The sequence below is a fragment of the Micropterus dolomieu genome, linkage group LG01 (assembly GCF_021292245.1).
Source record: "Micropterus dolomieu isolate WLL.071019.BEF.003 ecotype Adirondacks linkage group LG01, ASM2129224v1, whole genome shotgun sequence".
Classification (NCBI taxonomy): Eukaryota; Metazoa; Chordata; class Actinopteri; order Centrarchiformes; family Centrarchidae; genus Micropterus; species Micropterus dolomieu.
In genome coordinates this window covers 21127729-21145193 of record NC_060150.1, presented here as the reverse complement: position 1 = coordinate 21145193, position 17465 = coordinate 21127729, and the positions used below count along the sequence as shown (strand labels likewise).

The 17465-nt window shown below is 41.6% G+C and overlaps 1 protein-coding gene across 10 annotated transcripts in view; it reads right to left on the bottom strand.

The window, feature by feature from the left end:
• LOC123978514 overlaps window positions 1-17465 on the bottom strand; it is a 37918-nt gene that overhangs the window by 3566 nt on the left and 16887 nt on the right. For 2 of the 10 annotated variants that reach the window (XR_006826992.1, XR_006826999.1), the window contains 4 exons: window positions 15143-15206; window positions 14720-14783; window positions 13549-14627; window positions 4864-5235 (listed from right to left, as the gene is read on the bottom strand). Coding sequence is in view for 4 of the 10 variants with exons in the window: in XM_046061797.1 (XP_045917753.1) it covers window positions 4882-5019; window positions 14720-14783; window positions 15143-15211 (271 nt within the window). In the remaining 6 variants the exon portion in view is untranslated. Of the gene's footprint in view, window positions 1-4654; window positions 5236-13548; window positions 14784-14900; window positions 15212-17465 lie in introns of those variants that run through there. The other 8 variants (XR_006826994.1, XR_006826995.1, XM_046061767.1 and 5 more) reach the window with 8 other exon arrangements.

Below are 17465 nucleotides of genomic sequence, written 5' to 3'. Positions count from 1 at the left end.
GGCACCATCTTATCTTAAAGAGCTCATAGTACCTTACTACCCCACCAGAGCACTGCGCTCCCAGAATGCAGGGTCACTTGTGGTTCCTAGAGTCTCCAAAAGTAGACTAGGAGCCAGAGCGTTGAGCTATCAAGCTCCTCTCCTGTGGAACCAGGTTCCAGTTTGGGTTCAGGAGGCAGACACCATCTCCACATTTAAGAGTAGGCTTAAGACTTTCCTCTTTGATAAAGCTTATAGTTAGGGCTGGCTCAGGTGAGTCCTGAACCATCCCTTAGTTATGCTGCTATAGGCCTAGACTGCCGGGGGATTTCCTATGATGCACTGAGCTCCTCTCTCCTCTACTTTCTCTCCCTCTGTATGCAACCTCATCCCATTATTGCATGTTACTAACACAACTTCTCCCCTTTCCGGTAGTCTTGTGCTTTCTTGTCCCTCTCCTCTATCCTCCTATCACTTCCTGCAGGTTTTCTGGCTCTGGAGCTGTGGAGTCTGGATCTGTGGCTGCGGGTCACCTGCTGCCCCCGTGTTCCTGCTCGGCGCCCTCTACTGCAACGACTATTGTTGCTAGTCCTATTATTATTATTGTTATTATAATCATTAACATTACGACTGTTATCATTACCACTACTATAAATATCTATACCATTTTTCATTTAGTCTATAGCAACATCACCTTTACTGTCTGTACCTCTGTGTGTATACTGTGTAGGCTGCCTCCCCCTCTCTCTCCTTCCATCCCTCTCTTTCTCTCTCTGTTCCTCTCTTGCCCTCTCCCTCTCTCTCTCTCTCTCTCTCTCTCTCCTTCACCCCCAACCGGTCGAGGCAGATGGCCGCCCACCCTGAGCCATGGTTCTGCTCGAGGTTTCTGCCTCTTAAAAGGAAGTTTTTCCTTGCCTCTCTCGCCTAGTGCTTGCTCTTGGTGGGAACTGTTGGGCTTCTGTAAATGCATCATAGAGTATGGTCTAGACCTGCTCTTTCATGAAAAGCGCTGTGAGATAACTGTTGTTGTGATTTGGCGCAATATAAATAAAATTGAATTGAACCAGACCTTCCAAGCACACCAACATTATGTGACTATGACTGCAATCAGTCAAACCCAATCAGCGCCCAGTTATCCAGTGCATGGGTTAAACAGCAGGAAGTGGCAAGCTTGAGGAAAATTGTCAGCTCTGCAAGGCATGTGGCAAGGCAGAGACAATCTTAAGGAGGCCATACTGATGTAAGTGGGAATCTGTATCAGCTCCTGAAACCTAGAGCAGAAGAGGATGATACCATTTTATTGAAATGGTTAACAGATCATCCAACGAAGGTTAAAATCAAGAGCAACTGGACTTGGTTGAAGATAATGGAAGACGTTTCGTCCCTCATCCAAAAGGACTTCTTCATTTCTGACTGACTGGCAGGGAAACTCAGCTATTTAACCACAATGGTGGACTGTGGCTGATAAGTGGTGTGACGGGGGATGGTGTTGGGTCACTCCCATTGTCTTTCGAAGCGACAGTAGAACTGTATTTTAGGGCTTGGCCATTGTCACCCCCTGGTACGCTGCTGCCACCATTCAGTCTGCAGTGAAGGTGATTGGTTGCCACCTTCCATCCCGCCAGGACCTGTATGCCCCCTCCCAAACACACACACACACACACACACACACCTGACACAACACCTGACATTACAACACATTACAACAATGCTCAACTTTGAACTGTCCATTGCACTAATTCTTTTATGCTTACTGTGAAGTTTTGCACATTCCTTGTTAATACCCCGTATATTTTTTGCATTCTTTTTTTTTCATTAGTATTATTGTATTAATGTATTATTTTGTATACTTGTACATTTTTGATCTCTTTACTTTATCTATATTTTAGGGCTTGGCAAGTTAACACATTATTATCGCGTTAATGCATTAATTAATTAACGCCGACAATTATTTTATCGCACGTTCAATCACCCACCTAAACAAGCAGTGGAGTGAGGCTTTGGCAGACTTGGGAGTCCCATGTGGGAGAAGTAAACAAAGGCAAGACAAGCAAACAATTAAATGCCATACTGGAGTGGATAGCTACACACTGCACGCTGATTAGTATTGGGGAAGATTATCTTAGGAACGTTTTTTAAATGTCCAATCAACGTAGTCGCTTGGCCCCGCAGGGTTGCTCAGTGCTCCAGACAGGGAGACAAGCACTCCACGAGTAAACAGCGGGCGCTCTATGGACAGAAACCATGGCAACAGCTTCTGTGTGCAACACAGCTGTGGACAATTTAACTTAAGTTAAAATTATAGGCTACATAACTTTACCTGATAGGCCTACATCTACTTTTGCAGGGATGTGCTGTCATGCTAATTCCCACCTGTTGATGTCCTTATAAGTATTTAGTAAAAAGTAATAAATAGAAAATCACGCGATTAATCGCGATTAAAATTTAATTGTTGCCCAGCTCTACTATATTTATATTTCTATATTTATGTTCTGTAAAGCCCCAATGTATACCAAGGCAAATTCCTGTTATGTGAAAATGTACCTGGCAATAAACCCCATTCAGATTCTGTTTCTTTGGGGAAAGAGAAATGACAGGAGCTATCTTGAACTGTATGAGAAATGTACATCATTTGTTAACTCTATTGAATCAGTTGACTGTATTGCCAGTGACCTTCCAGGTCTAGTTATTTCTCACATGTAACTGTCCTTGTTAGGTAGACAACAGTTCGACTCATAAGGCAGAGACAGTAGCTCAGGCTAGCAGATCGGATAGCATCTGTTGTCCTAGGTTAAGGTCGCTAAAGTTGACCTAATCGGGAAACCAACAGGAACTAAGTGGAAGAGAGAAAAATAAAACAGGGCAAAAGATGTTATCCTTCAGATTTGGTGCTGGCATTTGATGTGGTCGCATGCGGCCCACCCATACAAAATTCAAGCAGGCTCAGGGCGAACAAGCAAACTTCACACAGAAAGGAACCCTGCTGTCATGCAACAGTGCTAACCACTGCATCACAGTGCTGCCCAAATCGTTAATGTAAAGGTTATTGTGACAATTGATCATGAAATTGAATTTGCTCAGCACTAGTTCATCATCATTTAAATCACACCAGATCATTTAAAAAAACACCAAAAAGAACAGACGACAGGGACTGGGAGAGGTGGGGCATTACAGGAGGGTGTTATGGCAGAAAATTGTGTCCTCTTACATTTAATCAGGAATATCATTTCCACGACAAAGGGCATTTAGAGTATGGTTCTGACAAATTTATTTTACAGATTTGAACTTACTGTTCATTGGTTAAAACTACAAATGGAAAAGCTGATTTATAGATGGAGTCATTTTAATTGACAATAACAACCAATTTAGCTCTTTACACTCCAACTGTGCTGCTGTAGCAGCATGGATTCGTATATATGGAGATTGCTGCTCCCATATGAGAACTGTTCAATCCAGCAAACCTTTTTTAAATCTCTAGCTCCATGGTTAATTGCAATGTAATTAATGGTTCTCAATATAGCAAACAGCACTGAGCACGTGTCAATGAATATTTGGACTAGCTTGTTATTGCTCAACATAGGGGGCTGATACAGAATATACATATACAGCTAATTTGCTGTGCAAGACTTTTATGTTGATGACTAGGTCAATCCTCAATCCTCATTACAGCCTGAATTTGATTTTATCAAATTTTTATTTTTCAGCTCTGACGACTATACGATATAAAAAAATGGCAGTATGAATTGCAGATCTGCTGTCTGAAAAAGTTGGTAAATGGAAGAAAGCCAAGCTTCCTATTAAAAAAGCCTCAGTGTGGGAGCAACATCCAAGAAAGCGTTTTACATTGCCAGCTGTATAGGTGAGCTTTCCATAATCTCAGCCGCATGTCATCGAGAGAGGTGGATCTTTTCAAACAATTAAAAATGGATAGTTTTCTTTGCATTTGCAAGTGAGTTTTAAACCTAGAAAGAGCAAGAGAGATGAGGATGAGAGGATGTATGACTGAATAGGGAGAGGGAGGGTTAGAGAGACAAAGGCAGGGAGAATGAAGCTTTTTTCAGGTTATATTTGGGGTCTCTGTGACAGCTGAATTCCCTTTGCTCCCTATTCTTCCAGGCATCATGTATCAGTCTCGGCTGCCAGTGTTAAGATAGAAAAGGCAGCTGATGAAGAGAGCAACCTCAGACAGCCTCTGCTTGAGCTGCACTGCCTCCAAAACCGTTCTACTGTGTTTGCTACAGCGGATCATCAAAAGAAAAGTCTCCTGCAGGCTGACATCAATAGTATTTCTCAACTTTTCATTGTGTTGCAAAAGATCCAATGTCACCGGGTCCTGCATCTGTTCAACACAACTTAAATCTGTAATTCTTATCTAAAAAGAATCAGCGCTATCGATCTCTTTTTATGATACAAGCTCTCTTTTGCCCAGAATTTAATCAATTCCTATATAAACAGCTTGGTTGTAGGGGGAGCTTTACGAGTTTTTCAGCTTATGTCACAGATCGAAAGGTGCAGTCAGATTAGATGAGGTCTCCGAGGCACAAGCATTACTTCACTCTAGAGAATTTCTAATTCAAATATGGAGCAGTGCTCCACGCCTGTCAACACTTATTCTTAATTGGGTGCATGTATCTGAATTACACACACACACTCTCTCTCTCTCTCTCGCTCGCTCTCTCTCCCATACACACACTCACACATACACACAAACACACACAATTTAACAAGGGATGCCACAGGCAGGAGAAGCTCTCACCCCAGGACAGGCTGTGGTGGAAGGCTGCAGCTTCTGTTTGATGTCTGCATGTTGCTGCAGTCAATACTACTTTCTGTAAGGGTTGGCTGGTTTCAAACATAAAAGCAGGCTTCAGTCAAAGGCAGCAGTAAATGTTTAAAAAAAATTTATTGCAGAAGGAAGCGGGGAATGGAATGGCGTGAGCTGAGGGTTTTCCAGTGGGGAAGCACAGGGGAAGGCAGGCAGTGGCTGGAGTGAACGGAGCAGACAGGGAGGTAGAAGTGGATGAGGAATCTCTGGAGAGGCTGGGTAACAACGATGCAGAGCGTGAACACAGGAGAGCAGACATTAGTATTGCAGGAAGCAAACAATCAAAGAAACACAAAGTGAACGAGAGCTCTACTACTGACACCTGACAGTTACTACCGAGGTAGTAGACTGAAAAATCTGGCGATGACTGGGTTGGGTAGATATACTGCGGCTGATGAGTTTGATGAAGAGGTGTGTGTAATCAGAGGTCTCTAGGAGCCAGGGGAGAGACTGTGTCAGTGCCACAACCACAAACACAACACCGAGAGAAACAGACAAGACAAACCCACAGGCAACAGGAGAGGGGAACACAAAACACAAAGGAGACCAGGGGTCATGACTGACCCTTTCCTTCTCTGCTGTGTATGCGAGAAAAGCTAAGTTCTTCAGGTATAAAAGGGCGATTTGAGTGACGTGGTGTTCGAAGGAGAGGTTGCTAACAAATCAAACTATAGTGGAAATGACTCTTCAATACTTTATCTTTCAATATGTGTTATCATTTTGTCTGTTTCTCTATACTATGGTGTGATGGTGTACTATTAGCATTTGAAATTGGCCAAAATGTCTGGCTCAGCCAGGTGATTGAAAGTGAAGATGTTTTAATAAAGATCCTCCCCAAAGGATCCTGACTGACATGCAAGAATGGAATAATTCACCCACTTTTAAAATAAACTAGGTCTTATTTCACTCGGTGTGTAGAGACATGGGCATGGTAACAAGGGCTGCTGCGACTCCCTCACACCCCTAAAAACAGATTATAATGATAATAAAAAGAGGGAGAGACACCTAACGCAGGCGAGCAAGAGAGAGAAAGTGTGAGCATGGACAGAGGTGTGGACCTGATATAAAACCTTTCTTTGATCATAAAGCCTAATGTTACCCCACAGCTCTGTGGTTCATCAGTGAATTGTCTGAGCTCCACTGCAGACTGGAGTCTCTGTTAACAGTGACAGACAGATGCTGTCTTTCTATAAAACATCTGGATCCTCATTGCGTTGCATTATTAGAAACTTTGAGGAACTGGTTGTGGGTCATGCCTCTCTCTCGTCCAGGTGCTGTCTCTCCCTCTTCCTCTCCTTTAGTTCTGTTGTTGACTGTGTAGCTGCTGTGGCTGCTTTCACATCAGTATGTTGGTGTTCACAGTTTACAACATTGTTGTTAATAACTATTATAAGTTATCTTTGCCAAATAGAAAAAACATGCACATTGTGCACCAATTATTTTGATGCTATACAGCTTTCAAAGCACTTAATTATTATAGGAGTGAGTGCTACCGGTCGATAGTCATTTAAACAAGTAACTGAAGGGTTTTCTGGGACTGGGAAGATGGCTGAGGTTTTGAAACATGACACAATGACTTGACTCAGGAATATGTTAAATATGTCTGTTAGGACATAAGTCAGCGCACCCACTGAACACGCTCCCTGGTATAAGTCTAGAGCTGCAGCTTTCTGTGGGTTGATTTTCCTCAGGGTCTGTTTGACACCAGCTGGGTCAAGACTTAGCACCTTGTCATTATGATGTGGAGTAGCTTTCATTGCTGGTATGATGTTCAATGTTTCAAACCTGCCAAAGTAATTATTGAGATGGTTTAGGAAGCTGGTGCTGTTATCACAAGCCTGGGGAGTAGACCTGCAGTCTGTAACAGTTTGAATTCCCAGCCAGTCTCTTAGTATCTCTGTGATCTTGAAAGTGACTGTGGATTTTTTATCCATGGACTCTTGCCATTCTGACTGTCTTATTTAGATTGGCTCTAGGGTCTAAGGGCTGTTGAGTTTCTTGCTTTCAGCAGAGCGTGGACCTCCGAGGTCATCCATGGTTTAGAGTTTGCCCACACTCTGATGTTCTTCATGATGCTGACATCCTCCATACATTTTTGAATATAGCCCGAAACAAGTCCTGTAATGCTTCCATGACTCCATCTGACCAGACCCTCACCTGCTTCAAAGAGGGCTTTGTTCTGGTCAGCAGTGTTCTTTATGCTGCTATTAACATAACAGTGATGTGGTCTGATGAGCCATGATGATGATGATGATGATGATGCTTTGAATGAATGTCTCTTTAATGTTGGTATAAGCATGATCCAGTAAGTTGTTACCCCTGGTCTCAAAGTCCACATGTTGGTAAAAGTGGGGGTGAATTTTCCTGGTTGAAATCTCCAGCAACAATGAATACTCCCTCATGGTGAATGGTTCGCTGATCATTTCTGGCGCAGTAGGGGTTGTTTAAAGCCACCTTTGTGTCTGCATCCGGGGGTATGTAAACAGCAGTAGATAAAAGGGATGAAATGTAACTGTCAAAACCTCAATGTCTGGGGAACAATGTGAGTTACTCCTGTTTGCATTCCTGTATTGTTGTTAATATGCACACACCCCCGCCACGGGTCTTGCCACTAAGAGCCACACTCCTGTCTGCCCAGAAAGTAGTTAGCCCCTCCACACTGATAACGTCCTGCATCATTCAGTCATGTCTCAGTAAAAATTAAGACATGGCAGTCTCTCACCTCCCATTTTGTTGTTGAGTCTAACCTTAGGTAGTCCAGTTTATTTTCCAATGAGCGGACGTTTGCCAGCAGTATTGATGCTAGTGGTGTTCTGCACTGGTTAGCTTTTAGCGCTGGTGTTGGATGCTGCTGATGTTGGCGTCTGTAGCTATCTGTCGGAAGCTCCGTCTTAAACCTGACTTTTATCCAGTTTTAATCCACACTTTTACGTTACATTTTTTTACATCCTTTTATTTAACTTAAGTTTTTAGCTTAAGTTTTACGTGGGTTAAGGATTTTAGTCATCCGACAGGGATTTTAAGCTAGATGACCGTAAAAACGCTATCAACACTACTGACCACAACAAAGCTCCGGCAACTAACATTATGCTAGCCAAGATAACTCTGCCCCATGAGGACTGCATACTCCTTAAGAAAGCGAACAAAAAGATTGCTGACCTTATGGAAGACATCCGACGACTTTCAGAGGAACTCAAAGAGAACGATTCCCTGCTGACTGGCTTTATGGATGTGGCTTCAGTACATGCCAAACAAATTGTTTCTCTTAGCGCAACCGCTAACATCCAGGACACCGTGCTATGGGACCCCTCTAGCCTTCAAAGGCTTTCCTCCTGCTTGACTCCGAAGTATCAGTCAACCTGGGCTGAAGTGGTGGTCCGTGGCTGCAAGAGAGCGGACGGGGCGGCCTCTCCTCCGCACATCGACCTCTCCAACCACTATGCAGCCGTGTCTGACGACACTCCGGTCCATCCAGTGGATGCACCTGCGGCTTCGAGTCTCCCTGATACGGATCCCTTTCAGCGGACAGTACCTGCCGACACTGTTGCATCTCCTCTACCGGTTGCATCTCCTGCACTGGCGGCTAACGGTGATCGGCTGGGTAGCTGGTCTGCCGCTGGGCCTGATTGGCGGCCATCATCCCAGTCAAAAACCTCCGCTTCCCGACGCAGAATCCTGAAGGAGGCTGTGCTCAGACGCTTCAGAGGCCGTCTCTACCCTCCACCGTCGGGTAGCCCTTCTCTCAGGTCTGTTACTGCTACTCCAACACAACACTCGGCAGCTCACACACTCCACCCTCAGTCCGCACGCAGTTTTGAAGCAGATTCTGCTCAGTCCTGCTCTGGAACCCCACAACCGGCATCTCCTCATCCCCTTGTCTCCACCTGCTGGCATGTAAAGCCGTCTGCTTCCAGCACTGTTCCAAGGACTTCTATTCCTGTCATCATCACGCATAGACCAGTAAACCGAAATGTGCACATCCCACACAGCAATCATAGGATTAGGACAACTGCACCAACTCCAGCACCCAGAACAAACTCATTTAAAATGGCTCTCTTCAATGTGAGATCACTGTCAAGTAAGACTTTTATCTTAAATGATTTTATCTTGTCTGCAAATCTAGATTTTATTTTAACTGAATCGTGGTTGCAAATGAATGACTATAGCCAGCTAGCTGAACTGTGTCCGCCTCAATATGATTGTTTTAGTCAACCGAGGGTCAGTGGTCGTGGTGGTGGACTAGTGAGCGTGTATAGGAAAAATTTTAAATGTCATCAAGTACACTGTGATGAATTTAACTCCTTTGAAGTTCTCACTCTTAAACTTGGAGGGCTGCAACCTATTATATTTGTTATAATTTATCACCCCCCAAAACCGCCTGGAGGAATTTTTTTCAGAACTTCCTGAATTTTTATTTACTCTGGTTTTAAATTATGACAGAATTGTTCTTTGTGGCAATTTTTATACTCATGTTGATGACCCCACAAATGTTAATGCAACTGACTTTTTAAATATGGCCACTTCTTTCAAACAACATGTCAAAGAGCAAACACATAGCCGTGGTCATACACTGGACTTGGTTTTTACCCTGGATGTCAGCATTTCCTCTGTGGAATTAGTGGACCATATCTGACCACAGATGTATTGTTTTTAGCTGCGATTCGCCAAGCTCCGTGTGTTCTCGCATCTTTAATGAACAAAGTGTTTCAAAGTTTTGCACATTCTTTCAGAGCCAAAGCCAACACCTGTCTGATTCCAACACCAACAATCCGGTTGATCACTTCAATCATATCTGCTTGTTGTCACTAAATATTACTGCTTCTCTAAAGGTTAGGCCTACGTCTAAAGCTAGTAAGCAACCCTGGATAAATAACAACATTCACAGCCTAAAAAGGGAATGCAGGAAAGCAGAGCGCAGAGGGAAAAAATCCAGTCTCCAAGTCCATTACCTCAGTCTGAAGGATTTATTAATTAACTACAATAACATAGTTAAGGATGCGAAAACACACTATTTTTCTGAACTCATTACTACACATAAACACAATCCCATGTTTCTGTTTAAGACTGTGGATCAGCTGGTAAACCCAAACCCTCCTTGTGCCTCAGCTGGAAGTAATGATGACTGTGAATAGTTTTTATCTTATTTTATCTATCTTTTATTTTCAATAAGGTGGTGTCAATCAGAGCCTCTGTTAACCCCACTGCCTCTTACTCAGAGGTCCCTCACCAGCAACAACAGAGTTTTAACCAGTTTTATCCCATCGACTTGTCTGAGCTTTTAAAAACAGTATCACAAATGAGAGTATCCTCCAGCCCACTTGTAATACCTACAAAGTTTTTCCTGAAAGTAATGGATTCTGTTGGGCCCCATTTCATGTCTGTTTTTAACAGCTCCCTATCTACTGGTTGTGTCCCTGATTATTTTAAAACAGCTTGCGTGAACCCACTTTTGAAGAAACCTGGTTTAGATCCCTCCCTCCCACAAAATTGTAGACCAATTTCAAAACTGCCTTTTATTGCAAAGATTTTTAGAAAGAATTGTGTCCAAACAACTGCTCACTGTACTGGAAAATAACAAATTATTTGAAAAGTTCTGGTTTCAGGAAGTACCACAGCACTGAGACAGCCCTGCTTAAAGTCACCAATGACCTTTTAATGTCTGCTGATGAAAGTATGTGCTCAGTCCTGGTACTCCTGAAGATTAGTGCTGCTTTTGACACTAGTTGATCACAACATCATGTTAGACAGACTGAGGCACTGGGTGGGGATCTCTGGTACTGCCCTAGAATGGTTTTCATCCTACCTGTCAAATAGGAAGTTTTGCGTGTCTGTAAACAACTATGTCTCTTCGTTCTGTCCAGTTAAATATGGTGTGCCTCAGGGGTCGGTCTTAGGACCCATTTTGTTTTCCTTGTATCTGCTTCCCCTTGGACATATTATCCATAAACATGGTATTTCTTTTCATATATATGCTGAAGACAAACAAATGTACTTGCCCGTCAGATCCACAGACCCTGGAATGCTGAGTTCACTTAACAACTGCCTTTGTGAAGTTAAAAAATGGATGTCAAATAATTTCCTCCAGCTGAACTCAGACAAAACAGAAATCCTGGTCATTGGGTCCCAGCAGATGGCAAAACAAATACTGCCATCTGCTGGTTCCCTAGTAAATCACATTAAGCCTGTTGCAAAAACCTTGGTGTTTGGTTTGATAGTAATTTAAATTTTGAGCAGCACACCACAAAGCTTGTCAATCATGTTTTTATAAACTTAAAAATATAGCAAAAATTCGATCAATGTTAACTTTTAAGGACACCGAGACCATTTTACACACCTTCATCTCATCACGCCTGGATTATTGCAACAGCCTTTTCACTTGTTTAACCCAAAAATCTACTGATCGACTCCAGACTGTCCAGAACTCAGCTGCCAGGCTTTTAACCAGAACAAAGAAATATGACCACATTACCCCTATTTTAGCTTCATTACACTGGCTCCCTGTATGTTTTAGAATTGACTTTAAAATTCTATTGATCACTTTTAAAGCTCTTCATGGCCTCTCGCCTTGTTACATTTCTGACCTTTTTGTACCAAATGCACCAGCACGTACATTAAGATCCTCGGGCAGAGGTCTGTTGTCTGTTCCAGAGTCTCCACTGAAAACTAAAGGGGACAGAGCGTTTGCTGTCAGGGCCCTGAGGCTCTGGAACAGCCTATCCGAGGAAATCAGGTCAGCTGAGTCAGTGAACTCTTTTAAGTCCCTTCTTAAACATACTTTTATAGGAGAGCCTTTCCCGATTTTATTTGACTTTATCCCTTTTATTTTATTCTATTTTACTTATTTTATATTTATCTTAAATGTGTATTTTAGTCTTTTCAATGTTTTCTTGCTTTTATCTTGTATTGTTTTTGTACTATTATCTTTTGGGTATTATTGTCTTTACACATGTTAAAGCACTTTGTAACTTGTTTTCGAAAAGTGCTCTACAAATAAAGATTATTATTATTATTATTATGTGTAGGCCAAACCCGGTGAGCGTAGCAAGCCGAGGTCTTTTAATACATCCGCTGTGTTAATGTCCAGGTTACATGTCATGCGGACCATGTTCATTAACAGTATGCTTTGACGATTGTATAACTGTTGCTCCTCTCTATATTGTACTGATTCTCTGTTTTTATTGTGAGCTGATGCAGCCGCAGCCAACATGGGCACCGCCATTTTCCTGATTTCCGTGATGTGGTAAGCGTGGATGGAATCACGGAATTTGATAATAAAAAATGAACCAGCTGTTAAATACATAATATTGCGGAATCTGCCAAAATTTGGGTGCAATTTATAAACATTTTCATTTTCCATAGCATTATAAGCGTCTTTTTCAAAGTACTGAAGTTAAACAAACACAAAAAATTTGTTTTGTTTACATTTACGTGTCATTTACGAGCACCCTGCTTCTCTCCTCTGCTCTCTGTTGGTGTTTCACAGCGGGAGGACACATTCATATATTCATTGTAAATTGTGCCAATAAATAATTGCATATAGGCCTACAATTGAACATTTCTATTTGCACATTTTGTTTGATACATCAAATTAAATGATAGTGATTACATTTTTTATATTTTCTTATTGAGCTGTTGAAATTGTATTCATTCACCAGATGATTACACTCTCTCTGATGACAAAATGCAGAAATAAAACACAGAATTCAGAAAAATGAAAACGGATTTTATAGGGCCCTACGTAAGCTATGGAGGGTAACGTTCAGTAGCATACTTTAGTAATAGCCTACTGAAGTATACTTCAGTAATACTTTAAAATAAGAAAGGACTATTACAAAGATCTAAGCAACTAGACAACTGTATAGAACACTACTTTGAGCTCTATGCCAGTGACAACACAGTCTCCGACGAAGCATTCAGCACTGTAGAGCGTCAGCCCGTAATGGAAAAGCTTGACATGGAACCAACAACTGAGGAGCTAAGCAAAGCAATCAGCAGCCTGTGGAAAACCACCACGCAGCAATGGGATCACAGCTGAAGTCCTAAAGTGTGGAATGCCTATTTTTCTTGACACTCTCTTCAAGCTCATCTGTTTGTGCTGGAGGGAAGGTGCTGTCCAACAGGACATGAAAGACACTAATATCATCACTCTGTACTCAAGGGAGACAGAAGTGTATGTAACAACTACCAAGGCATCTCGCTACTCACCATCACATGTAAACTCTTTGTTAGAGTTTGTAGCAGGTCTAAAGCTACGTATGATTTTTAATACATTTATGAGAATACCCAATTATGCATTTTAATATTCAGAAAATATATTAATCCATAAATCTCCCGTTTCGGGGCACCACCCGATATACCGTTCGCCCAGGGTCTCGGGACTCATGAGTATGGCTAATAATTAGACAATTATCTTAAATCAGTCAGTCTCATATCTCATCTGAAAGGGGTAAATTCTCTTGGCAGGGACTTAGAGATAGGCAATACACACAATTCCTTGATTACAATGAATTTATTAACTAACTAAAGGTGATATGAAAATGTGGTTAAATACATCAGAGAAATAAACAATGGCTAAACAATGAGCATGAAGGTCTATTGTGGGAGAATTTGACTCATACGGCAGCTAATGAATGCAATTAGATGATAACTCGGTTAAATTTGTCTAGGAGTTTCAAGGATTACATATGCTGGACTAACCAACTATTGGACATCACTGACTACAGAATGCAGGGTTTTGGTCTTACTGCTTGTGTTTCTCCCGCCGGGTTGTTGGTAAAATGGCCTCACACTGGCAGAGTCCGTGCGTTCTCGTTTGGGACAGCTTCAAGCCGTCGGCCAGTCGCTTTCTCTGCCAGGTAATTGATCCGGGGGTCCGTCTCTTGTCAGCTTTAATCGAGAAACTCGCAGTGGGGCCTTCCCAACCCTGTCTCGGGTCAGAGGTATTAGTCGTCCTTTGTTACTGCTGGCGCGACCACGTGGGTTGATCTGACCTCGGTGAAGTTAGCGCGACGAAATAAAGCTTATACTTCATCGTTCTTGAATTAAAACTAGGGTAATTCAACGGACTGATAACTTTAACAAAACAAAACCAAAGCAAATAAAACAAGTAAGCTGCTGAAATGAGGGAAAGCTGAGGTCACAGCACTTCGCGAGTGTAGCTTGAAGCGCTGGGCCGAACTCTTAGGGCGTTGCCCGGAGAACCGCCGTCGAAGAGTCAGGAACAAGCAGAGCACAAAGAACAAGAGGGAAGCGTCAAGAGAGTGAACAACAGCGTGTGTCGCTGTTTTGTCTGTTGGGGCGTGGTTCCCAGAGGGCAGTCCTTCATTTCCCGGAGGGGATAAATACCGAGTGACATTTATACATTAAAGGCATTTTTGCATGTAATACTTATTTTGTCCACTTGGGGGAGCTCGGGTAACATGAGGATAGCTCTGATTAATCCTAAAACAATCTTTGCTCAGGAACTGGGAAATTTGGTTACTTAACCTTAAATTCAAGGTTTGGGTTTAGGGTTTCCTGCCCTTTCTTTAAGAAGAGTTCTGATAGGATGTTCAGTAAAACGCTAATCGCTGGTCAATTTTCCATTGTCAGTTTAACAGTGAAGTACTGCGTTATCTGGCTGCGGCATCAAAGGTGGCCAGTTTTACAATCAGGCTGCTCTGAGACAGCACTTAGGGAGAGAAAATTTGATCAGTGATCGGCTATGATCAGTGATTTCAGTAGTGTCAGGATGGTGGATGGCTGTGTGTGAAGGTGTGATGTGCAAAAAACCAAGGTCAATGTAACTACAGTGACATATCCAAGAAACAAACCAAAGGTGGACCTTGTGGAAACAAACAGAGGAGAAACAGTTAGCAGAGAGGTCTGTCAGCTCAGCCCAGCAGCAAGTCCCTAAGATTGAAAACAAGAACTTACAAATACTCTACAAGGCAATGGGTCTAGGTGCCCAGAGTTACTGCAATCGCCCTCAGCTCTTCCCCTGCAAGACAGAGAGGCGACACACACACATAAGCCCACAGGATGTCACAAAACAAAAAACAAAAATAGTGAAATAAACTACTCATACATGCAATATTAAACCATTAAATATTAATACTTTTGGTAGTTGAACACATCCGTTATCAGGCTGCCTGCTCTTTCTGCCTCGACCCAAATGCACAATTATATTCCACCTGCAACCAGGAACACCTAAAGGCTAGAAGACTGTATCAGTAACCAAGCACACTAATTTACGGACTGTAAATCGCAAGTAACACTGATCTTTCACCCTGTTGCTGCCTCCGTGTCCTGTAAAGTCACTCTGATAATGGCAGATGCTCTTCCATGGTGCTTGCCTACCACTCTTCTTGGTCTCTGCTGTTCCACTTCATCAAGGTCTCTCTCAATGTCCTCCTCGTCTGCTCTGTCCTTCCAGTTTGACACCACAGGAAGACAAATGCATAGGGAAAAAAACCTGAGAAGCCATGCACTAAAAAGCTCAAACCTAAAAACATTTATGCAATCTTGTGCAAACAGTATTTCAGCCCTTGACAAATTCAATGAATAAAAGAATAACTTCATTAATGTAGCAGACACTAAAAATAATTTAAAAATTAAATGAGCAGCAGGATCAAATAACTAATATATATAACAAGAAAATTAATTTCATATATGAATGAATATTTTTTTTTATGATTTCAATAAATAATTTAAATAGGCAGTGGGATGAAATGATGGAACAAACATACTTTTATAAATAGCTTTTAAATAACTACATTTTAAAACTAATTTAAACATTAAATTAGCAGCGGGATCAAATGACTCAATATAACAAAACATGATTAATTTCATAGCTGATTAAATCAAATAATTTTTTTATGAATGTATTCAATAAATACTTTTAATACGCAGTGGGATGTACTGATGCAACTGATGAAACACAAATAAATAATAAATACCTTTTAAATATTTAAATAAATACATTTTAAAAGTCATTTCAACATTAAATGAGCAGCGGAATCAAATGACTAATTAATTTAACAATGCATAAATAATTTAATACCTCATTAAATAATAAAAAGGCAGTGGGATGAACTGATGTAACACATAATTTCATAAATAACTTTAAAATATTTGAATAAATACATTTTAAAATGATTGATGTAAGGCATAAATACGCAGCAGGATCAACTTATTATTTCATGACTGAATTAACATTACATAAATACATTAAATAAATAAATATTAATAAATAAGTTTTCAAATCCCTACACAGGCACAAGTGTGGCAGACTTAAGAGCAGGATAAACTTTTACAGGCATATTTGATCAGATCAGCTACATTCCTAAAGCTAAAGGCTTCTCTCTTCCGGTGCTAAACACTGTATGACGGAAATGGGCTCCTCAACTGCATAACTAGGCTAGCCACACAACTGAAAAAGCTCATGTGTACACTACAAGTACACCCCCCACCAGTGATCCAGACTTTCCACCCTCAGCGGTGAAAGTAGCTGACCCTACGGAGAATATATGAAGTCTATGGAAATACATTCATGATAGCTGTAGTATGTGGACAGTATTTCCACATTAACAATGTTAGGATTAATGTCCTTAATGTAAATGTGATCAATTACAGTCCCATTCTCTGTTGTTGGTTGGGTTACTATTTGACTGTAACCTTGCTGTTCCATAAAGTTCTCCATAGATTTGGAAACAAGCGCATTATCATTAAAGTCACCCATTATTATTTTACCTCCTGAAAGCTGCTTAAAATGGCTGACTGCCAGACTCAGATTACTTTTGAAAAGGCCAATTTTATATGAAGGTGGTCTATACAGTAATTGTGGTTTGGCTGAACATTAAACATTATGGCTTCCAAATTCTTACATGGCACATTAAGGAGGTTACACATGATGTGATTTTTGTGGTAAAAACCAACACCGCCATGTTCTTCTTTCTGCAAAGCAGACCGAACTCCTGTGCTGCTGTATGAGTCTGACCTTACTTTATGGTGAAAGGTCCAGCCTTCCATCTCAGTCTCATTATGTGGTACATTGTGTTGCAGATGTAACACAGATGAAATGATCTAGGTTTAAAAATAGGAAAAGCCTATAAAAATCTGAAGGAGAGTGATTTTATTCTTGAAATGCAACTTGAGAGATTATCTAAGGATTTTAAAGGGTTAAAATTCAGTTACCAGGGTAAAATAGACCGACAGGTTAGTTTGGCCAATCAGCTGACAGCAGGTAGGCCCGCCCACCTGCTCCCGCGTCTCTGGGAGCGAGCGAAAGCCCCCCCCCCCCCCCCCCCCCCCCCCCCCGCTGTGTGTGTGTGTGTGGAGAGACAGAAGTACTACGCTGCTGTAGAGGATGAAAACTGTGAAAAACGGAGAAACCTGGAGAAAATACAGCTAAAAACGAACTACACTGAGGCTAACTTCAACACTACAAACGTGGTAGCTAACTGCTGTAAGAATTTAGTTGTAAGTTCAGTGTTTAGATATAGCGCTTGAGACTACTAGCAGCGTCGGTAGCTTTGTTGTCCGTAGGATTTCCCGCGACGCGCAGTCTTTGCTGATTCAAGAGCGAGGTAATTCATTTAAAACTGTTTTTGTTCATTCTTTATCACCTTACTGTGAAAGCTAATTTATTTTGCACTGAGAGAAAGTACTGAAAGTTGCATAC